This window comes from Balaenoptera borealis (assembly GCF_965194805.1).
Source record: "Balaenoptera borealis genome assembly, chromosome: 12".
Classification (NCBI taxonomy): Eukaryota; Metazoa; Chordata; class Mammalia; order Artiodactyla; family Balaenopteridae; genus Balaenoptera; species Balaenoptera borealis.
Genome location: NC_138869.1, coordinates 47764908 through 47789408, shown reverse-complemented (window position 1 = coordinate 47789408; position 24501 = coordinate 47764908). Strand labels below are relative to the sequence as shown.

Here is a 24501-nt window from a genome sequence, read left to right as displayed (position 1 = left end):
CTTGTCTCGTTCCTGATCTTAGAGGAAATGCTTTCAGTTTTTCACCATTGAGAATGATGTTTGCTGTGGGTTTGTCATATATGGCCTTTATTATGTTGAGGTAGGTTCCCTCTATGCCCACTTTCTGGAGAGTTTTTATCAGAAATGGGTGTTGAATTTTGTCAAAAGCTTTTTCTGCATCTATTGAGATGATCATATGGTTTTTATTCTTCAATTTGTTAATATGGTGTATCACATTGATTGATTTGCGTATATTGAAGAATCCTTGCATCCCTGGGATAAATCCCACTTGATCGTGGTGTATGATCCTTTTAATGTGTTGTTGGATTCTGTATGCTAGTATTTTGTTGAGGATTTTTGCATCTATATTCATCAGTGATATTGGTCTGTAATTTTCTTTTTTTGTAGTGTCTTTGTCTGGTTTTGGTATCAGGGTGATGGTGGCCTCATAGAATGAGTTTGGGAGTGTTCCTTCCTCTGCAATTTTTTGGAAAAGTTTGAGAAGGATGGGTGTTAGCTCTTCTCTAAATGTTTGATAGAATTCACCTGTGAAGCCATCTGGTCCTGGACTTTTGTTTGTTGGAAGATTTTTAATCACAGTTTCAATTTCATTACTTGTGATTGGTCTGTTCATATTTTCTGTTTCTTCCTGCTTCAGTCTTGGAAGGTTATACCTTTCTAAGAATTTGTCCATTTCTTCCAGGTTGTCCATTTTATTGGCATAAAGTTGCTTGTAGTAGTCTCTTAGGATGCTTTGTATTTCTGCGATGTCTGTTGTAACTTCTCCTTTTTCATTTCTGATTTTATTGATTTGAGTCCTCTCCCTCTTTTTCTTGATGAGTCTGGCTAATGGCTTATCAATTTTGTTTATCTTCTCAAAGAACCAACTTTTAGTTTTATTGATCTTTGCTATTGTTTTCTTTGTTTCTATTTCATTTATTTCTGCTCTGATCTTTATGATTTCTTTCCTTCTGCTAACTTTGGGTTTTGTTTGTTCTTCTTTCTCTAGTTTCTTTAGGTGTAAGGTTAGATTGTTTACTTGGGATTTTTCTTGTTTCTTGAGGTAGGCTTGTATAGCTATAAACTTCCCTCTTAGAACTGCTTTTGCTGCATCCCATAGGTTTTGGGTCGTCGTGTTTTCATTGTCATTTGTCTCTAGGTATTTTTTTATTTCCTCTTTGATTTCTTCAGTGATCTCTTGGTTATTTAGTAACGTATTGTTTAGCCTCCATGTGTTTGTCTTTTTTACGTTTTTTTCCCTGTAATTCATTTCTAATCTCATAGCGTTGTGGTGAGAAAAGATGCTTGGTATGATTTCAATTTTCTTAAATTTACTGAGGCTTGATTTGTGACCCAAGATGTGATCTATCCTGGAGAATGTTCCGTGCGCACTTGAGAAGAATGTGTAATCTGCTGTTTTTGGATGGAATGTTCTATATATATCAATTAAATCTATCTGGTCTATTGTGTCATTTAAAGCTTCTGTTTCCTTATTTATTTTCATTTTGGATGATCTGTCCATTGGTGTAAGTGAGGTGTTAAAGTCCCCCACTATTACTGTGTTACTGTCGATTTCCTCTTTTATAGCTGTTAGCAGTTGCCTTATGTATTGAGGTGCTCCTATGTTGGGTGCATATATATTTATAATTGTTATATCTTCTTCTTGGATTGATCCCTGGATCATTATGTAGTGTCCTTCCTTGTCTCTTGTAACATTCTTTATTTTAAAGTCTATTTTATCTGATATGAGTATAGCTACTCCAGCTTTCTTTTGATTTCCATTTGCATGGAATATCTTTTTCCATCCCCTCACTTTCAGTCTGTATGTGTCCCTAGGTCTAAAGTGGGTCTCTTGTAGACAGCATATATACGGGTCTTGTTTTTGTATCCATTCAGCCAGTCTATGTCTTTTGGTTGGGGCATTTAATCCATTCACGTTTAAGGTAATTATCGATATGTATGTTCCTATGACCATTTTCTTAATTGTTATGGGTTTGTTTTTGTAGGTCCTTTTCTTCTCTTGTGTTTCCCACTTAGAGAAGTTCCTTTAGCATTTGTTGTAGAGCTGGTTTGGTGGTGCTGAATTCTCTTAGCTTTTGCTTGTCTGTAAAGCTTTTGATTTCTCCATCAAATCTAAATGAGATCCTTGCCGGGTAGAGTAATCTTGGTTGTAGGTTCTTCCCTTTTATCACTTTAAGTATATCATGCCACTCCCTTCTGGCTTGCAGAGTTTCTGCTGAGAAGTCAGCTGTTGACCTTATGGGAGTTCCCTTGTATGTTATTTGTCATTTTTCCCTTGCTGCTTTCAATAATTTTTCTTTGTCTTTAATTTTTGCCACTTTGATTACTATGTGTCTCGGCGTGTTTCTCCTTGGGTTTATCCTGTATGGGACTCTCTGCGCTTCCTGGACTTGGGTGGCTATTTCCTTTCCCATGTTAGGGAAGTTTTCGACTATAATCTCTTCAAATATTTTCTCTGGTCCTTTCTCTCTCTCTTCTCCTTCTGGGACCCCTATAATGCGAATGTTGTTGCATTTAATGTTGTCCCAGAGGTCTCTTAGGCTGTCTTCATTTCTTTTCATTCTTTTTTCTTTAGTCTGTTCCGCAGCAGTGAATTCCACCATTCTGTCTTCCAGGTCACTTATCCGTTCTTCTGCCTCAGTTATTCTGCTATTGATTCCTTCTAGTGTAGTTTTCATTTCAGTTATTGTATTGGTCATCTCTGTTTGTTTGTTCTTTAATTCTTCTAGGTCTTTGTTAATCATTTCTTGCATCTTCTCAATCTTTGCCTCCATTCTTATTCCGAGGTCCTGGATCATCTTCACTATCATTATTCTGAATTCTTTTTCTGGAAGGTTGCCTATCTCCACTTCATTTAGTTGTTTTTCTGGGGTTTTTTCTTGTTCCTTCATCTGGTACACTGCCCTCTGCCTTTTCATCTTGTCTATCTTTCTGTAACTGTGGTTTTTGGTCCACAGGCTGCAGGATTGTAGTTTTTCTTGCTTCTGCTGTCTGCCCTCTGGTGGTTGAGGCTATCTAAGAGGCTTGATGGGAGGCTCTGGTGGTGGGTAGAGCTGACTGTTGCTGTGGTGGTCAGAGCTCAGTAAAACCTTAATCCACTTGACTGTTGATGGGTGGGGCTGGGTTCCCTCCCTGTTGGTTGTTTTGCCTGAGGCAACCGAACACTGGAGCCTACCCGTACTCTTTGGTGGGGTTAATGGCAGACTCTGGGAGGGCTCACGCCAAGAACTTCCCAGAACCTCTGCTGCCAGTGTCCTTATCCCCACGGTGAAACAGAGCCACCACCCGCCTCTGCAGGAGACCCCCCAACACCAGCAGGTAGGTCTGGTTCAGTCTCCCCCAGGGTCACTGCTCCTTCCCCTGGGTCCCGATGCACACATTACTTTGTGTGTGCCCTCCAAGAGTGGGGTCTCTGTTTCCCCCAGTCCTGTCAAAGTCCTGCAATCAATTCCCACTAGGCTTCAAAGTCTGATTCTCTAGGAATTCCTCCTCCCGTAGCCAGACCCCCAGGTTGGGAAGCCTGACGTGGGGCTCAGAACCTTCACTCCAGTGGGTGGATTTCTGTGGTATAAGTGTTCGCCAGTCTGTGAGGCACCCACCCAGCAGTTATGGGATTTGATTTTACTCTGATTGCGCCCCTCCTACCGTCTCACTGTGGCTTCTCCTCTGTCCTTGGACGTGGGGTATCCTCCTTGGTAAAGTCCAGGGTCTTCTTGTCAATGATTGTCCAGCAGCCAGTTGTGACTCTGGTGCTCTTGCAAGAGGGAGTGACAGCACGTCCTTCTACTCTGCCATCTTGGTTCTCTCAGTACCAATAAGTATTTCTTTTACACCGTTGAGATTGCATAATATTTTTAACTCTCCTCTCCATTAGTTATGAGTTCATGTCATGAGATCATCTTTGTTATAAGAATTTTCAGGGCTGAATTTCATCCCATATTATGGATAGATCATAATTTGTTCTAATCACTCCCCTTTTTAAGGACATTTAGGGGTCATTTCCAAATTTCTTGCTCCTCTAAAATAATCATGAACATTCTTAAAATTCTCTCTGTGTATCTCTGATTATTTCCTCAGGATAAGTTCCTAGAATTTAAGGCATTAAAGATATATTGTCAAATTACCTTTCAGAAATGCTGTGCTGGGTCCCATCCTTTTGCAAGATATGAAGATGCCTGTTTACTCTGTTCTAATCATTCTGACTTTTGTAATTTTTAATTATCTTTTCCAGCACGATGGGTAAAAGTGTTATCTCATAGTTTTACATTCATTCATTTGACCATTTATGAAGTTATACACTTTTTCACAGGTTGATGGCCATAAGTATTTCTTCCTTGAGTTATCTGTTTACTGTCTTTGTCTCTTCTTAAAATTGACATTATCATCTTTTTCTTATGTTTTTATATAGTAACTCCAATTTGTGACTTGCTTCTTACATTTTTGTAATGACAGTTTTAACTTGTAGACATTTAGCATATTTATGAAGTCAAACTCTCAATCTTGTCCTTTTTGGCTTCTTTTCTTGCATTTATATACTGAAGGCATTTCTCAATCCTAAAATCAGGTAACTAAATATTCATCTTTGGTTTTCCTAATTGTTTTGTGGCTCTCTTTTATTTTTCTGTTGAACTTTTTTAATTCATCCAAAATGTATCCTGATACTGTTGAGCTTTCTTAGTGTCTGCTGGGAGAATCATTCACAGTCCCAGGCAACTATATGGCTGCTGTTATTCAGGAGTCTACTATGTGGTGTCACCTCTGTAATATGCAGCTTGATTGCAATCAATACCTACAATTTGAATGTCAGGCCTTGTGATTTTAGATTTAAGCTTACATTTGAAATCACTGTTTTGATCAGTCCAAAGCATTTTTGTTCTGTTTTGTTTTACTTTTTATTTCAGAAAATTTCAAACATGCACAAGAGTATAGTAGAGTGAACCTAAAATATCCATCACCCGGCACAACATTTATTGATTTAAGAACATCCTTATGCCATCTATGCCCTTACCCAATCCTTCCACCAGATTTTTTATAGAGCAAATCACAGATATCATATTATTTCATTCACCGATATTTCAGAACATATCTCTTTTTAAACATAACTACAATTCCATTATCAAATCTAAAAAGTTTAATATGAGTTCTTTAAACTCGTCAAAAACCCAGTCAGTGTTCAAATTTCCTCCAGTCTTTTATTTTCTTAAAATATGTATCCATTCTTTCATTGATTGACTGATTGATATTAAAGTTTGTTTCTTTTCAAATTAAGATTCAAATAAGGTCCTCCCATTGGATGAGTTCCTTGCTCTCTGGAATGACAATATGTTCTAGGCCTTGTTTGTACCCTTCCTGGCCCAGATCTGGAATCAGCCATTTCTCTAAGGAGTGCTGGGAGGTGGTGTTTCAAGACAGTCTGGAATGCTTATTGTGATTATTTTGAGACTTTTTCAGTGGACAGAGCTACTTCAAATTTAGGGCTACAAGGAAATATATATGTGGAAGTATGAATACTCATCATTGAAATTCAGGACTACAAGGTTTTCACTTAACCAGTACATCTATATCTCCTCTTTTCCACACTGAGAAAACTGGTTCTCATGGATACAAAATATGATACCTTAAAATTTTCCATAACTACTCATTTTATTTATCTCACAACACACACATAGGACAGTCTCATAATAATAGTATTAATACTATCATGATGCATAAGATTAATGAAGACACTTGTGTCTGCCAGTCATCCTGAAAAAACCTGGTTAACTTCTAGGGCTGTTTCTTTTTTTCAATTTTTTTTTTTTTTTTACTGTGCAAAACACTCATAACATAAAATTTATCATCTTATCCATTTTTAGTGTACATTCAGTGGTATTAATTACATTCATAATGTTGTGCAACCATCATCACCATCCATCTCTGTAACTCTTCATCTTGTAAAACTGAAACTCTACATGCATTAAACAATAACTCCCCATGCTCGCCCCCAGCCCCTGGTGGCTACCATTCTACTTTCTGTCTCCGTGATTTTGACTATTCTCAGTATCTCATGTAAGTGGAATCGTATAGTGTTTGTCTTTTTGTGACTGGCTTACTTCATTAAGCATAATGTCCTTAAGGTTCATGCATGTTGTAGCATATTGCAGAATTTCCTTCCTATTTAAGGCTATGTATATACCATGTTTTGCTCTTTCATCCATCTGTTGATGGACAGTTGGGTTGCTTCCACATTTTAGCTATTGTGAATAAAGCTCTTATGAACATAGGTGTGCAAATATCTCTTTGAGACCCTGCTTTTGATTCTTTTAGGTCTATACCTAGAAGTGGAATTGCTGGATCATATGGTAATATGTACAGTATACAAAGGTTCTAATTTCTCTACATCCTCACCAGTACTTGTTTCTGTTTTTTCGATAGTAGCCATTCTAATGGATGTGAGGTGGTATCTCATTTTGGTTTTGATTTGCGTTTCCCTAATGATTAGTGACACTGAACATTTTTTTCATGTGCTTATTGGCCATTCATATATCTTCTTTAAAGAAATGTCTGTTCAAGCCCTTTACTTGTTTTTGAATCAGGTTGTTTGTCCTTCTGTTGTTACATTTTCGGTGTCCTCTATATATTCTGGATATTAATTTCTTATCAGATACATGATTTGCAAATATTTTCCCTATTGTGTGGGTTGCCTTTTTACTTCATTGATAGTGTCTTGGATGCACAAAATTTTTAAGTTATTATGAAGTCCAATTTGTCTATTTTTCCTTTTGCCTTCTGTGTCATATCCAAGAGATCACTGTCAAATCCAGTGTTACGAAGCTTTTGTTCTATGTTTTCTTCTGAGAGTTTTATTGTTCTAGATCTTACATTTATGTCTTTGATCCATTTTGAGTTAATTTTTTTATATGATGTTAGGCACTGATTCAGCTTCATTCTTTTGCATGTTGATATCCAGTTTTCCTAGCACCATTTGTTGAAAAGACTGTCCTAGGGCTGTATATTTTTGGTCCATACTGGTGGTGTAAATTCAAACCCCACACCCTCATCAAGGCAGGCTTGGATTCACAAATTATCAGAGAAGACTGGGTTTTTACCCATAGTACAGACTGAGACAGTGTTCTGGTTGTCTTCCATTGCCAACAGACAGGTTTGGTTTTCTTCTTCACCCTTTAATGGCAGCACTTGGAGAGTTCCAGATTCACACAGGGTCCTTGGCTTAATCCCACTGCCTTCTCCCCATGACCCCCTTGTAGTTATTAAATCCCAAGATTCTTGTTTTTACAGAGATTAGCAAATGCTGTTAGGCCAGCCACGGCTTCAGGACTAATTTACTACTCTTTCTTTTTGATCTCTCTTGATTTTCAGATGATAGAGATGTTCCTTACTTTTGTGCAGGTTCAGCTATGTCTTTTTTTTTTAACATCTTTATAATGGAGTATAATTGCTTTACATTTTGTGTTAGTTTCTGCTGTATAACAAAGTGAATCAGCTGTACGTATACATCTATACTCATATCCCCTCCCTCTTGCATCTCCCTCGCACCCTCCCTATCCCACCCCTCTAGGTGGTCACAAAGCGCCGAGCTGATCTCCCAGTGCTATGCGGCTGCTTCCCACTAGCTATCTATTTTACATTTGGTAGTGTATATATGTCAGTGCTACTCTCTCACTTCGTCCCAGCTTACCCTTCCCCCTCCCCGTGTCCTCAGGTCCATTCTCTTTGTCTGTGTCTTTATTTCTGTCCTGCCCCTCGGTTCTTCAGAACCGCTTTTTTTTTTTTTTTTTTTTAAGATTCCATATATATATGTGTTAGCATACAATATTTGTTTTTCTCTTTCTGACTTACTTCACTCTGTATGACAGACTCTAGGTCCATTCACCTCACTACAGATAACTGAATTTTGTTTCTTTTTATGTCAGCTATGTCTTTTAAAGGAATTCTCTTCCATTTTATCCCACATTTCTGGATGTTTTACCACTCCCCAAACTCCAATTTCCAGAAATGAAAATCCTACTTCATTTTTCTGTTCTTTCTTCCTCAGTAGTAAAAACATTTAAAGCTCTCTAATTTTTTTTTTTTTTTCTGAGAATGGCTCTGGACAGATTTTTTTGAAATTTTATTAGTAGTGATATATGCATTCACATATTTAGGAGAATTTTAATTGTCACTTTGTAGGATTTTTTGTTTAAATTTTTGTTACTAATTTCTATTTTCGTTTCATTGTGGTTTGATTTACACAACTTGAAATATATTCAGTTTTTGTAAAGATTCTGTGGATGTTTGCAAAGAATTTGTAATCTTTGTTTATATTATAAAAAGAGAAATGTAATTGATAAAAGTAACATTTTTCCCTTCTTCCTTAATTTAAACCCTATTTCCTTTCAGCCCTCCCTCAGAGTCTCTTTCTGCTTCCCATTGGAATTTTAGGAATTGTTGATAGAAATGTAATATAACTTTAAAACTATTTCTGAAAATTCAGAACTTGTTTCCAAAAATCCATTAATGATAATCAGCTCTCATCTTCTCCATATACTTAGGTGGCCAAGACATCTTTCTGACAGAAGAACAGAAGAAATACTATAATGCAATGAAAAAATTAGGATCCAAAAAACCTCAAAGGCCCATCCCAAGGCCTCTGGTGAGAGCACTTGATTGATTCTAAACACATAGATGCATTAAGTGGTTATGAGGAACTCAGATATCTGCAGTGCCATTCTCCTTTAATTTTTACGTTTATAGACTTTACCTAAGAAGTCAGTATGAACCCGGGTACACTGATGTATGGCTCAAGTCCTTCGGAAGATTAGACATTCAAATTCAATAGTAAGGGCTTGGGCAACAACTTTAATTTACCTTTTAGTGAGCACACAATAGCTGCTTAGTATATACTCATTGCAATGATGTGAATTTAGCAGTTAGTTTTAATTTACTCTTGGCCAATTGAAAATGTATTTATAATATCTTTTACCAACTTTTTCTGCTGTGAAGTTGAGGTCATGCATACTCACTTCCACTTCACAAGTATTTATGATAAACTTTCTATATCAGGAGCATGCACACTTTTTCTGTGAAAGGTCAGACAGTAAATATTTTAAGCTTTGCAGGCCATGTGGTCTCTGCTGCTACTACTCAGCTTTGATGTTGTAGCACAAAAGCAGCCATCGGCGATATAGAACAAATGTGCTTGGCTGTGTTCCAGTCTAACTTGATTTATAAACACCAACATTTGAATTTCATATAATTTTCGTGTGTCAAAATTTTATTCTTTTGCGTTTTTATCCCAAAAGTCATCCTGAGTAAAACCTATTCTGAGCTCACAGGCTACACTAAAACAAGTGATGGGCCGTATTTGGCCTGTGGGCCATATTTTGCTGAATCCTGCCTTACGAGATGCTAACAGGACTGCTCTGTGCTTACAGTCTAATTGAGGAGCTGGAATTTGAGAACATTAGATTTTAAAGTAATACAACAGGCACAGTTGGTAGCCCTGACAAGTGAGTTTGAAGGCTTTCAAGACAGGGAGGATCAGTGGGGCTGAAAAGTCTGGGAAAGCAGTATGGAAGAGGGGCTTGATATCTGATACATGTAGAGGATTTGGAGATTTTCATTCAAACGTGAGACCACAAATTATCAAAGGTATGTTTAATTTCCTGCTATTCCCAGCAATCAGAACAGAGTAAAGTGTGTTCTCAGTAATTATTTGTTGAATAAAGGAACATGTTTTCGGGCACACACAAAATCCATCCCACTAGGATTAAACATTTGTGTTGCACTAAAAATGTCTACAAATGTCAGGACCAAGTATTCAGAATTTATACAATGAAGAATTTTTACAAAAGGGTTAATGATAAAACTATCAATATATTTGGGAAATTATCATCTGACGACAGTATGTGGAACTTCATTTTCCTAAGTCAGATCTAGCTTTTAAGTACCAAACTCACTTTCTAGTACTAATTTCACTTTGAAGTTCTTATTTGAACTTGAGCCAACAAAAAAGACAGACAATTTTTATTTACATGTGCACGCTATGCAACAACTGACTCAGTACCAGTTGGTCCCAGATTTGGAATTAACTAAAAGACTCATGAGACACATACTTACCAGTTTATTTCATGAAGGATATGAAGCCAGCAGTGCAGCACACAGCCGAACAGAAGTTGCAGTGGCATGGATGCAGCTTCTAAGCCTCTCCACTGCACTGGACATGCTAGGATGCAAGAGATGAGCTTGAAGTGGGCACGGACTGCTTTAACAAAGGGAAGCTCCCACCTCCATTCCTTAACTATCTTTTATAACTTGTTTGTTGCATGGCTTATCGGGGAGTAGGTGCTATCCCAAAGCCCTTCCTGCATGGCTCACCAATCAAGATTTCACAATGAGTGATTCCGACAACCAAGTACAACTCACCAGTTAATGCCGAACATTTATCTTAACCTCTGTATTCCGGAGAGCAGTTTTGCATGAGATAAACCCAAAAGCATATCCCCTGGTGTCCCTGAGTTTGAGCTAAGACTTCAAATCAGCTGTTAGCCCTTAACTCACAACTTTACCTCCCCACAGATTTTTTTTAAATTTTATTTATTTATTTATTTATTTATTTATTTATGGCTGCTTTTGGGTCTTCGTTGCTGCACGCAGGCTTTTCTCTGGTTGCGACGAGCAGGGGCTACTCTTCGTTGTAGTGTGCAAGCTTCTCATTGCGGTGGCTTCTCTTGTTGTGGAGCACGGGCTCTAGGTGCGCAGGCTTCAGTAGTTGTGGCACACGGGCTTCAGTAGTTGTGGCTCGCGGGCTCTAGAGTGCCGGCTCAGTAGTTGTGGCACACGGGATTAGTTGCCCCGTAGCATCTGGGATCTTCCCGGACCAGGGCTCGAACCCGTGTCTCCTGCATTGGCAGGCGGATTCTTAACCACTGCGCCACCAGGGAAGCCCCACAGATTTTTTTTTTAATCTCTAAAGTCTACATATTATCTTTTGGCCTTTGGAACAAAGGAATAGCAATTGCATAGAGGGGAAAATACAGCTGTTTTAACCTGAGAATTGATGGATATTCTTTCTATCAGTAAGAGCAAGAAATCTGGAATCATTTCTGATTCTACCTGAGGCACCCCCACAAGGTAGCTACATTACTGGGGTTAAAAATTATCCTGAGGTATAGGAGTCCCTGTACATCTTAAAATGACATAGAATGTGTTTTGAATATCTACCACGCTTGGTAGCTTATACTTTTAATCTCCATTTTCTAAATATTAGAGTTGAACTGTAAGGCCAATGCTTACCATTCCTTACATTTATTCTCAGCCCTCATTCTGCTTCCCTGGAGAGCACCCTTAAAAGTATCTTTTCTCCAGGTCCTTTCTGACTTCCCGGATGCGTTCTCACATAGGAAATGCACTTGACTTTCAAGTTTCTTCTCCAGACTCCTTGATAAAAGCTTTAGGGCTCGTGGAGCAAAGTTTGAAAGACACCAACTTACGGGTAGTATCCTACCACTGCTGTCCCGACCCTCTTTCTTCTCATTGCCCTTGCTCTCCATGAGTGATATCATTCATTCTCTTGGTTTTAGTTCGTATCAGTACTGGTGCTGTTGTACTCCACATCTGCATTCCAGCTCTCTGCCTGAGCTCCAGACCCATACCTCTACCTGCCCATGTCCCTTGGATGCCCCACTGGCACCTCAAACTCCATGTGCTCAGGACACATTCATCATCTCCCCCCAGAACTCCTCATCCCCTGTTCTCTGGTTGATTGAATGCTCCACCAAGCAGAAATTATAGCCTCAGCCTTAACTTTCCCATAACCTACTCCATTCAAACATTTTCTGACTCCTGCTACTTCTACTTCCATATTAGTTCTTAAACCTAAATGCTCATGTCTTTCTCCACTGTTACCACCACAGACCAACATCATCTCTTGCCTGGATTACCTTAACAGATGCCTGGGGTTATAAAGATGAATTCTTAGGGGGTCTATGAGGTTTCCAAATAGAATACTATATGTATACTTTGATTAGATGATATGTAATATGAAATAATCTAATATATACATATAATGTAAAACAACCAGTGTATAGCCAAGTATGCCATACAATATCAGTGTCTGAGTTTGTGTTTAAGAACAGTTTCCACTTAAGTAAAGAACAAAGTGGTGCGTTATAGATGTTAAATTAAAGAAAATAGTGGAATAATTGAGTCATTTCACTGCACATGGTAGATTAGACGTGCAAATTTGAGTTCGAACCTGTACCAGAGCAATCAGCACATTCTTACTTAGGAGCAGGCCATCCATGTACAAACCAATATGCAAGTTCACCATCAGTAATAATGTGAAATAATCAGTTTTTCTGTTTCCATTTTTAGTAATCATTGGATCAGAATCCCATTTATCTAGCCTTATCTTTAAGTGAACAAGAATTAGAAAATTGGCATTCAAGAATTGCTTGAATACAGAGTTTTGGTTAAGTATAAGGTCTGATTATTCTGAACTGACAAATGGAGCCTTGGAGATGTTAACTCTCTTTTGTCCAACATAATTATGTGAGCAAGTATTCTCTGCATTAGTATTATTGAAGTCAAAATACAGAAGCAGGTGAAATATAGAGACCGAACTTCATTTTTTAAATGATTAAATCCAACATGAGCTATTTTATTTCAGCAAAAACAAATCATCCACCACATCAAAGTTATGTTGTTACTAAAAATTTAATTAATTTACTTATTTGGTTTCAAAATGGAATTAAAGCTATAAGCCTACAACTTAAAATCAGTTATCTAATTAAATTGAATGAAATTAAATGAAAAAATATCTATAGAAGAATTTCTTGCCCTTTAAAAAAGGTCTGTGCATTTTCCAAGAAACTGCTTCAATTGTAAGAGAGGACAAATGCTGCTGTATGTGCCTTTTAATGTATGTGTTTTCATTCCTACAACTCAAAATGATCTATGATTCCTTTTTTTTTGTTTGTTTTCCTCAGAACAAATGCCAGGGTCTTGTTTTTGACCTAGTTACACACCAGGTCTTTGACATCATCATCATCATCCTCATTTTCCTCAACATGGTTAGCATGATGGCTGAATCATATGGCCAGTCCAAAGCCATGGAACTCTTCCTTGAGCGTCTCAACCTGGCCTTTGTGGTCGTCTTTACAATTGAGTGTCTCATCAAAATCTTTGCTTTGAGGCAATACTACTTCATCAGTGGCTGGAATTTATTTGATTGTGTGATCGTGGTCATTTCTATTGTCAGTAAGTAAAATTGGCCGCCAGAGGGACTTTAATCTAAGAGCCAGAAGTAAACTTATAAATCTTATAAGTTTGGAAGAATTTGGAATTATGTCCAGAGTATCCACAAAGCAGAAAATTAAGCTTAATGTGATTTCTGAAAAAATAGATAGATGAACTAATGCCATTCTCTTTGGGGAGTTGCTAGGAGATACAGAGTAATTTCCATTCCCTTGACTATCTACACAATTGAAATAGAGTTAAATAATTATGTGGATAATTTATTCAACGGAGATAGACAAAATTAAGATGACTTAAAAGTTTTTGTGGGGCTACCTGCTTTATCCAGGGAGTTGAGTCAAAGTTCTACCTTTCTTGTGCAACTAAAGAACATTTCTTGTTTTAAAGATTTGGCATTTAGTTTCCATGTTTTTCCCTAGTTCAAAATCCATGTTGATGTCAGATCACAATTACTGTGCCCCCGTGACATTGCCAGGCCTTCCCTTACCTCCTCCTTATACAGGGCCTCCATGGCCCAGCCTAGATGGGGCTTGCAAGAGTGTGTCATAAGGACAAGTAATGCTTTATCTTTATTCTGTATCTCATGTTAACTTAAACCACAGTGGAAACTACACTTGTCTCAATGCTCGGATCCCATTCACCAACCAGCCTCACTCTGTAATCAGCACATTTTTCTTAACCACAGGCAGAAATTAACTATAAGATTTATGGAAGAAGAATAGGGAAAAAAGAGGGTTATTGCCATATACCTTTTTATAAAACATACACACACACACACACACACACACACATACATCAACTTTGAAATTAAATTCTTCATGACTAAGCTATAAGATTTTACTCTGGGTTTTTGAAGTCTGCTTTTAACTAAACTGATAATTTGACTTTTTATAATTGTGTAAAACTGCCCAGGGGCTCTTCTCATAGTTCAAAGAGCAATGAAGACAATGAAAACTGATTTCACAAGTGGAAGTTTTTGTGCTATCTCAGAAAGGATGCATTAAGCAGATATGCTGGATCAAAATATTTTGGTTCCTATCACCACAGCAGCAATGCAGATGTTTCAGAGACCAAGAAAATGAATGGTACAGTTCATAGTCTGTTCTGGTTTCTAAGCCATAAAGTTCATGTAGATAAGGTTTAGTAATAGATCTTTCCACATGGTTACGGTTACATAGACTGTTAATCATTATTAGTCAATTCCAAGCATTATTAGTCATTTCCTGATGTAATCGACAGCAGCAGTAAAGTTAGAAAATGATGATAGGATGAGTCTGGGGCAGCCCTGTGAGCACTTTTCCTCCAATATGCAGAGAGCAGCTCATTCATTTCACTCTTTACTGACCTTCTTCCAGGCAGTGCCAGGCACTGTAGAGTTCATGGAAATATCTCTGACTTCTGTCCTATGAACAACTGCTAAGCGATTGCAGCTACACTGCATAGCACTGTATAGCAACTTGTTCCAATGGATGAGAAGATCCACACATTGAGCCAAGTCCTACTCACCAACGTGGGCAGCATATTCTGTGCTTTTGCCAGTTGATCTGCCATCCAATCCTTAGCCTCTGCATTTTCTCACGCTCTCTCCTGAGCTTTTAGAGAAATACAAAATGAGTGTGAGTCAAAGTGATTCTCTCTATGGGGTTTACAATCCAATTGAGGTATTAAGACCTACCACCTTAAGGGATCAGAAAAAGAGTAATTGATTGAACCCCAAATCACATGGTACACAAAAGAACTGAGCTCAGAGAAAAGACAGATTACTGTGGGCTTGATTACTCAAAGAAATATTCACGGAGGAGGTGGGCCTTAAAGGAGGGACCTCCTCCAGTTGCTGCTGAATTGGTTTGTAGTCAATTTCACATCTCACCAGAGTTGCCTGCCTAATTAGCATATGAATTAAACTTCCTTGATACAATTAGGCAGTCAGTGAAGTATATCACCAACTAGTTCTCTTTAGTCATTAGGTGATGGCAGGTAGTGTTGGCCACCCATCACCCCTAATGACCTAGAGGATCCCCAGAGCAAGAACAAGGCCATGTCTATACAAGGCAAGCATGTTCCAGCCATTCTATAATATTTGGGCCAAAATGTGAGTTGTTTTAAATTCTTGTATCACTTGATTACAGAGCAGGCAATGAGAAAACAGGGCGACATTTTTGGCCAAATATTTAGCAGTCTGCAGAAACCTTTGCTTGAGATGCCATTTCTGGTGTATCTACAACATCAGAGAAACTGTCTCCAATTTAGTCCCTTCAGCTTTTTGAATTAGATCTTCCAGAAGAACTTGGAATGAGCATACTGACAAAGATGAAAGATCCATGGCAGCTTTAGCCCAAAAATGAACATCCCAACACCACCCTCTTTCTCTAGCCCTGTCCTCACCTGTAGCAGGCTGTGTTCAAATTCCTCTATAATAAGAACCTGTTTGTTTAAGAAGTTTTGGGGCTGGGGTCGTACAACTTCCACCGATAGCTTAGGCTCAAGCTGACCTTCAGTAGCAGAAATTTCTCCTTGCATTCTAATCTAAATAACTCCATCCGTAGTTTGTTTTCCATTCTATATATACAATAAATATGGAAAACTTATATTTGTTACCCCATGAATAACTTTAAATGCCCAACATAGATAATGTACTTCAAGTTCATACGATAACTAACAAAATAACCTGTCATAAACAGCATTTTATTTCTTTTCCTTGGGGGTCTTCAGTATTTTAGATGTCCTATCCCATCTAAAGTCCCATCTAAAACTGTACGAACCTTGGAAATTATTCTCCAGCTTAAGGCACAGATATATATTTTCCCTGATATAGGTAAAAAAATCTTAATTTTGTACATAAATTAAGAAGTAATGATAAAAAGGTGGTCCCACTCAGATTCAAGGCAGGAGAGAGAGGCTATGTCACTCTGCCTGCTGGAAATTGATTGACCCTTCTCCTTCTCTTAAGGTACAATGGTTTCTGCCTTGAAAACCCAGGCACACATTCCTTTCCCTCCAACACTCTTCAGAATTGTCCGCTTGGCTCGGATTGGTCGAATCCTGAGACTTGTTCGGGCAGCACGAGGAATCAGAACTCTCCTTTTCGCGCTGATGATGTCTCTTCCCTCTCTATTCAATATTGGTCTTCTACTCTTTCTGGTTATGTTTATTTATGCCATTTTTGGTATGAATTGTTTTTGCAAAGTGAAGGAAGAGTCTGGAATTGATGACATATTCAACTTCAAAACTTTCAAAGGCAGCATGCTCTGCCTCTTCCAGATAACCACGTCAGCAGGCTGGGATGCCCTCCTCAGCCCCATGTTGCAATCAAAAGACTCATGTAACCCCAAGTTAGAGAACTGTCACCTCTCTGCCATAGCCATAACCTACTTCGTCAGTTATATCATCATCTCCTTTCTCATCGTGGTCAACATGTATATTGCTGTGATTTTAGAAAACTTCAGTATAGCCACTGAAGAAAGCGAGGACCCTTTGAGTGAAGACGACTTTGAAATATTCTACGAAGTCTGGGAAAAGTTTGACCCAGAAGCAACACAGTTTATCAGATATTCTGCTCTTTCTGACTTTGCCGATGCCCTTCCTGAGCCTCTGCGTGTGGCAAAGCCAAATAAATACCAATTTTTAGTCATGGACTTGCCCATGGTGAGTGGAGATCGCCTTCATTGCCTGGATATTCTGTTCGCTTTCACCGCTAGGGTACTTGGTGAGTCCAGTGGCCTGGATAGCATGAAAGCAGTGATGGAGGAGAAGTTCATGGAAGCCAACCCTTTCAAGAAGTTATATGAACCCATAGTCACCACCACCAAGAGGAAGGAAGAGGAAAGATGTGCTGCTGTTATTCAAAAGGCCTTTCGAAAGTACATGATGAAGACCAAGTGTACCTTGGAAGACAGGCCTCATTCACCCCTCCAGACACTCTGCAATGGAGACTTGTCCAGCTCTGGGGTGGCCGAGGGCAAGGTCCACTATGACTGAGCCCCTCACCTCCACCCCTACCTCACAGCCTCAGAGCCTTGCCTCCAGCCTCTGAGCTCCAAGGGGTCCACAGCTCAGTGTGCGAACAAGCAGTGGACTCACTGAACTAGCCATTCCATTTTTCTTTTTCGGGCTAAAAGAAATGGCGTTTCTGAGTTCACTTCAAATGGTTCTTATAGAGATATAAGATAAAGCTGCCCAACTATAACCACCGGTACTGTTTTAACAAAAAGACACTAGAATGGGCTGTAGAGCAGGGGTCCCCAACCCCCGGGCTGCGGACCGCGCTACCCGTCCGTGGCCTGTCAGAAACTGGTCCGCACAGCAGGAGGTGAGCGGAGGGCTAGCCACCAAGATTTCATCTGCCGCTGCACGTCACTCGTGTTCCGCCCGAGCCACCCCTCCGCAACCCAGTCTGTGGAAAAACTGTCTTCCGCAAAATTGGTCCCTGGTGCCAGAAAGGTTGGGGACCTCTGCTGTAGGGGACACTAATGTGAGGATTGAAGCACAGTTCAAATTATATCAAAAAAAAGAATAAGAAACAGAAAACATTAAAATTTTAAATTGTGTTTTTCCAAATGTTCTTAAGTACAGTATCCAATACCTTTGTTTGATGTTTTCCCCAATAAAATATATGGCTTATCACACGTAACTCTTCTGCATGCTAAGTGAAAATTCAAAACCTGCCAATAAACACTTATTGCAGATTTTTTTTTAACCAGCATTAAACTTTTGGGGTTTATTTCAAACCTAAAAGCATGATCATGACTTGTCAGTTACCACCGTATCTTTCACCAGCTGCAATCTGTTATATATTTTCGGGGAAAAAAATAAATAAATGAGACTTTCAGTTTGCATTTCATTCAGACAGTACACTAAAAACCCTCTTGTTTGGTGGTTGTGTGAGTAGTGGTTTAAATGTGGTACTTTGCTTGGAATTAAAGGCCGGAGCCAGTGGTATGCTGAAAAGTGTATAACAATTGCTCTTCAGGAAAAAAAAGCCATGATTTGTAGCATTTACTGATTTCTGTGGTGAATACTCCCATCATGACTGATTTCAAGCTACCAACATGTTTCTGAACATAGAGTTGGGAAGAGACATCCACAATCAGTTCTCGTGAGCTGCCCAAAGCTGGCTCAGCACACCACTGGCTGGAACCAGTAAGACAGTCTCACTTGCCTCTGGTTAAAATATCTGCAATGCGCAACTTGGATGGAGAGAGCAACCCCTTAACAACACCTGGACCCCAGGGCAGGGGAGCCATAAGACATACTGGTTAGCCGGTGACCTCAGGCATTTGATGAGCCCTACATTCAGTTCTGGCTGAATGTCTGCATCAAACACAGCCCAGAGAACAACCAGGTCGATCAGAAGGGCCTGGCCCCAGGAGTAGCCCAGGACCTTCCTAAAAACTGGAGATGCCCAGAGGCCAAACAAGACGTTAGCTGGACTGGGGGCAAAGAACTGCACTGTGATAATCTAGGCTTGGAGGAGAACCCTGCAGAAATAGTACTGGAATCCTGTATCTCAGACAGACTGGAGGAGCTGATGTGTCTGTCAGCAGCCTGGAGTCTGAGGCCTGAGCCTCTGCTCTGCCCCTCACTGTCCAGTGGAGGTAAGGCCAATGCCAGATGCTGTGGTGCACGGAGGGGGTGCTTATTTACAATGTGCACAAGATCTAACCATGACTCAATGTATTCGTGTCCAGGGCCTGAGTTTTGTAGGCAGCCTTGTGCTCTGGAGCATTGGCAAAAAGTAGTAATATCATTATCTAATTATTATCAATATCTAATTTTTACTTAGCATTTGCTGTGTGTCAGGCACTGGCTAAGTGTTTGCCATGCATAATCTCATCCGTACCTCACAATAGCCCGGTGAGTGTGCTGTCACTCAGCAGGTGGAGCCTGAGCCTCTGTGCCATGCTGAGACAGGGGAGTGGCCAGAACAAGGGCACTTTTGAGACAGGGCCACAGGGCTCCCATATAGGGCTGCAGGAGCCTTGTGGAAATCACCAGTTCTAAAGCCATGGCCAGTTCTGCTTGAGGCCCTGGGGATTACCTGTGTCTTCCCTAAAAAATGCCTCCGATTATGAACTCTGGGTGTTTTACGGATCCCTACCAAGTTTTCTGGAAAAGATGGCTGGCCCTGATTCCACTAGGGATATCCCCTGGCTGGAGGTAAGGGAGGTTCTGGAAGGACATGGTCTTGTCTATTCCAGATTACAGTTTACGGGCTTGAATATAATCTGTTCTGTGCAATAGCTTCTGCTCTTCTCACACACATCTGTTCACCCCAACATGGTCCCCTTTCGCCAGTGCTGGATTCCTGGAGCCAGCTCCTGGGGAGAGCACAGGATCCCTCCCTCTGGCTTCTGCAAGAGGCTGAGCCATGCTTCCTTCACTAGATGGCAGCAAATGCCCAACATGTTCTTTTCTGAAAGCTGCACAGCATCTCTCTGTATGAGCCTAGAGCTCAAATAGCCAGAGTGCTAAAGGGGGAGAAGAGAGCCAAAGCAAGGAAGTGTTGAATTACCTTGGATGGGTGCTAGAGAGCTCACACTCCCCAGAGATAGCTCTCACTGTGCAAGGAGCCAGGATACCCCCAAGAGGCAGAGATGTTGGTCTGAGCTCTGTCCTCCTGGGGCCGTGCTGAATGTCCACGGTAGACAGCCCTACAGGCCCATGAAGCCAGTCCCCTGTCTTCTGAGCCTTCTTTTCTCCAGGCAAATCAACCCCTGCTCATTTCAGTCAATAGACAAGTCCGGAGGGCCAATGCAATACCACCTTGTGCAAACTGCTTCTAACCAATGGCTCTTGACCTCAAGAGTATATATGCTAATTGGGAGGAGAATTAGACAGGTGTTTGTGTGATGATAATACAATGCAAAATAACAAGTGCACGAACCAGGACACAGCTCTGCTCTCAAAGTGTGAGTGGAGACAGGCTCACAGGAAGGCTTCAAAAGAGAGAGGGGGGCATCTGAGATGAGCTGGGTAATGTGTGGGATTGTGACAGGTGGAGGTGGTTCGGGAGGGTGTTTGAAGGGGAGGAGACAGTATAGGCAGCACCGTGGAGTGTAAGGAGTGTAAAAAGTGGAAGGAAGCATGAGCTCCTCAATTGACTGGGCTCAGAGTGTAGACAGTGGAGCAGCAGCAACTGAATCTAGAAATGGACAGTTCTGTGGAGAGCCTCGGATGCCAGAGCGAAGGGTTCTAACATATTTAGGTAATAAGGAGGCATTGACGGTGTTTGAGCAGGGGAGGAAATTAACTGGACAGAGTATTCAGGTGGAATGGAGGAGAAGGAGATCAGAATGCCGATCCTGGTGTGGAAGAGGCACCGAGTGAGGACGAAGGCAGGGGGCAATGCGGTGTGACTCGGATACCTGTGCCTAATGCCTGTCCATGGGGGAGGTGTCTAGGGAGGAACCTTAAGATTTTGGGCCAGGGTGACAAGATAAATGGCAGCACAAGTTACCAAATTAATGAGCCTAGGAGGGTTAAGGTTTTTTTCATTTATTTTTGTTTGTTTTCATGAAGGAAGAAGAAAATCTAAAAATCAGTTCAGTTTTGAACATTTTGAAGGTTTAAGATGCCAGGTCCAAGTGACAATGTTCAGCCAGGCCTGGAACTTGAGGACATGGCCTGGACAAGAGTCCTCAGCACAAGGGTGACATTTGAAACCCCGGGAGCAGACTAAATCGTGGAGGGGTGAGCATACCAGAGGACTCGCCCTGGGGGCCATGCTCTCAGAGAATAAAGGTGAGGAGTGAGACAGTTCAGAGAAGGGTGTGGGGAGGCAGGTGAAGGTAACACCATGACACACATCGTGGGCACAGAGCAGGCTTCACAAGAAAGTCATAGCCAACAAGATGAGATACGTGATCCCACCTTTTCATCCCTTCCACCAAGAAGCATTCAAGAAGCCAGGGTACAGCGCAGTGGTGTTCCAGGAAGGGATCCCTACCCTTTCATGGAGCAAGCATGAGAGCTTGCCTTATAAATAATCCAGACTCAGGAGCCAGCTGTTCAGGAGAGCTCTCTTAGAATGTCAGCTACTAGCGCCCAGTGCCCTTAGAGAGGCTGCAATCCTGTACAGCTCCTCCTGCTCAAGGAGAGGGAGCCACTGGTCCCAGATGGTTGCTGCCTGACAACCCAGATGGAACCTCCAGGGTCATTCAGTGGGCAATCCTGTCCCTCACTGCCCAGGAGTCATCAAAGAGGCGGTGAGAAGACAAGTGCTATAAAAAAACATTTGTTGAGCACTTATTCTGGACTTAGTAGCCACTTTCTAGTATTACCTTGTTTAATCTTCACAACAGCTCTAGTAGGGATAAACTATTTTTAATCTTCATTATTCTGATGAGAAAACTGAGGCATGTAGAGTAAATAAGAAGCTTGTTCAAGGCTACGTAACCAATAAGTGGCCCTGACAGGATTCAAACCCAAGCAGTCTGGCTCCAGTGCTTAAGCTATATCACCACTGTACCACACAGAAATGGTGTGATTGAAGTTGAAGGGAGGGTACAGAGTTTTTCTGGTTATGTCCACGGATCTTTTACCATCCATTTCTTCTCCTCTGGAGACAGTGCATGTCTTCAAAGTTCTTACATTGTGGAAACATCCTCTACGTAGGAGGTGCTATGCTTCCTCTCTAAATTTAACAGCCTCAATTCTGTCTATGTACTCCGTTCTCTAATACTTTGATGTAGTTTCAATCCTTTTATCATTTTCTCCCTCCTTCTCTAGGCAAACTCTGGTTAATCTATCTCCTCTAGCACCTGGCACCCAGGGGGCAAGAGAGGGACTATCCCCTCCCTTTGGACAATATATCTCTATTAACGTAGACTTCAAGTGTGCTAGTCAGACAGTGGTGGTATCAAGAGGTGACGGTGAGGGTGCTGATTTAGTTTTCCTTAATCTCCATCAGTCCCCCAACCCAAGCCACCCTGAACGAGCATACAGTCTAACTAAAAGCATTGTATCCTCTGTGCCATTACAGCTTCAAGTCCCCTTACCTCCATCCCATACTCTAAGCTCTTTCTATATTTTAATATCACTTTTGGACCCAAAACACAGTGATGGCTTATACTCGTTTTTTTTTTTCCCAGCTTTATTGAGGTGTAATTGACAAATGAAAATTGTATATATTTAAGGTGTACAGCATGATGGTTTGAAATACATATACACTGTGAAATGTTTCCCACGGTCAAGTTAATTCTCACATCGATCACCTCACATAGTTACCCTTTTTTTCCTTTTGGTGTACTGAGAAAACTTAAGATCTACTCTCTTAGCAAATTTCTAGTATGCAATACAATATCATTAACTACAGTCACTCTAGTGTGTGTTAGACTCCACAGAACTTATTCATCTTATAAGTGAAAGGTTGTACCCCTTGACAAACATTTCCCTAATTTTCCCTCCCCACCGCCTACCCCCAGCTCCTGGTAACCACTGTTATACTCTCTGGTTCTATGAGTTTGACTTTTTTAGATTCCACATATAAGTGAGATCATGCAGCATTTATCTTTCTGTGTCTGGCTTATTTCACTTAGCATAATGTCCTCCAGGTTCATTCATGTTATTGCAAATGGCAGGATTTCCTTCTTTTTCATGGCTAAATGATATTCCATTGTACATATATACAGGACATTTTCTTTATTCATCCATTTATGGACATTTAGGTTGTTTCCTTGCTTTGGCAATTGTGAATAATGCTGCAGTGAACACTGGAGTGAAGACATCTCTTCGAGATTGTGATTTCATTTCCTTTGGATATATATTCAGTAGAGGGTTTGCTGGATCACATGGTTGTCTGTTTTGAATTTTTTGAGGAACCTCCATATAGTTTTCCATATTAGCTGTACCATTTTACCTTCCCGCCAACAGTGTACAAGGGTTCTCTTTGCTCCATACCCTCAGCAACACTTGTTATGTCTTGTCTTTTTTACAATAGTCATTCAAATAGGTGTGAGATGATATCTCATTTTGGTTTTGATTTGCATTCCCCTGATGATTAGTGATGTTGAGCACCTTTTCAGGTACCTGTTGGTCATACATATGCCTTCTTTGGAAAACTGTCTACTCAGGTCCTTTGTCCATTTCTTAATTGGGTTGTTTGTGTTTTTGCTATTAAGTTGTATGAGTTCTTTACATATTTTGGATATTATCACCTTATCTGATACATGCTTTGCAAATATTTTCTTCCATTCTGTAGGTTGCCTTTTCCTTTTGAAAGAAGAAAATGTAAACTAAACTATAGTGACAGAAAGTAAATCAATGGTAACCTGGGGATAGGGGAAGCGTTGGTAAAAAGGAAAGATAAAGGGGCATGAAGAAACATTGGGGGATGGTGGATTTGTTTAATATCTTGATCGTGGTGGTTTTCACTTGTAAAACCATCAAGTTTTACAAGTGAATAATATATGTCTAGGGACTACCCTGGTGGTCCAGTGGTTAAGACTCCATGCTTCCAATGCAGGGGGCACGGGTTCGATCCCTGGTTGGGGAACTAAGATCCTGCATGCCATGTGGTATGGCCAAATATATATATATATATGCCAAAATTTACCAAATTGTACTCTTCAAATATTTGCAGTTTGTGGTACGTCAATTATACTTCAATAAGCCTGTTTTAAAAAAAAGCCCTTGAGTTTTTTGAATCTAAATGGAAGTCTCAGTATGCCTCTGGAGCTCTTATTTTAGCACTAAATCTGAAGGGAGAGGCTGCTGGGGAGACACATCAAACAAAGGTGATACCTTGCCTGGATGTGTAGAGTGGCTGCCTCAATATTTGGAAAGAAACCTTGGGATAAGAATTGGGATAACTCCTTCATTAGGGAAAGACAAAGCTCAAAACATTTCAAGACATCATCTTGTATAGCTCCTCATTATACAGATAAGAAAACTGATGCCCAGAGATTGGTTGTGATTTATACCAGGTCCATGATTGATAGTAGGGCAGGTTTAAGGACAAAAAGATGAGTGGACATGGCCAGGGGTTGGGGGGTGCTCCCTATGAGCAGGGACTGAGTCCTCTGTCCCTTCTCCCCACCCCTGCAGTAGTCACTCATTGCATAGGCGTGACTGCTCGAGGGCCGTCACGCCTTTGAGTGGGTGGTCTTAGCCCCCGTTCCCCACCCCCCAGAATTAGTGAGAACCAGGTGGCCACTGAACACTCAGTATCCTGACCTGCAGTCTCTCCCAGGGCCTCACCCTTCTTCTGCCTCCCCGGGGAGGGCTCCATCCTGCAGCCTGGAAGAT

At 40.5% G+C, this 24501-nt stretch overlaps 1 protein-coding gene across 1 annotated transcript in view; it reads left to right on the top strand.

Moving 5' to 3' along the window:
- Window positions 1–24501, top strand: part of SCN11A (sodium voltage-gated channel alpha subunit 11) — a 166074-nt gene that overhangs the window by 115854 nt on the left and 25719 nt on the right. Inside the window, exons 29-31 of the mRNA XM_082348288.1 lie at window positions 8553–8653; window positions 12990–13260; window positions 16208–20997. Coding sequence (XP_082204414.1) covers window positions 8553–8653; window positions 12990–13260; window positions 16208–17235 — 1400 coding nt within the window. The 3' untranslated portion in view covers window positions 17236–20997. The remainder of the gene's footprint in view (window positions 1–8552; window positions 8654–12989; window positions 13261–16207; window positions 20998–24501) is intronic.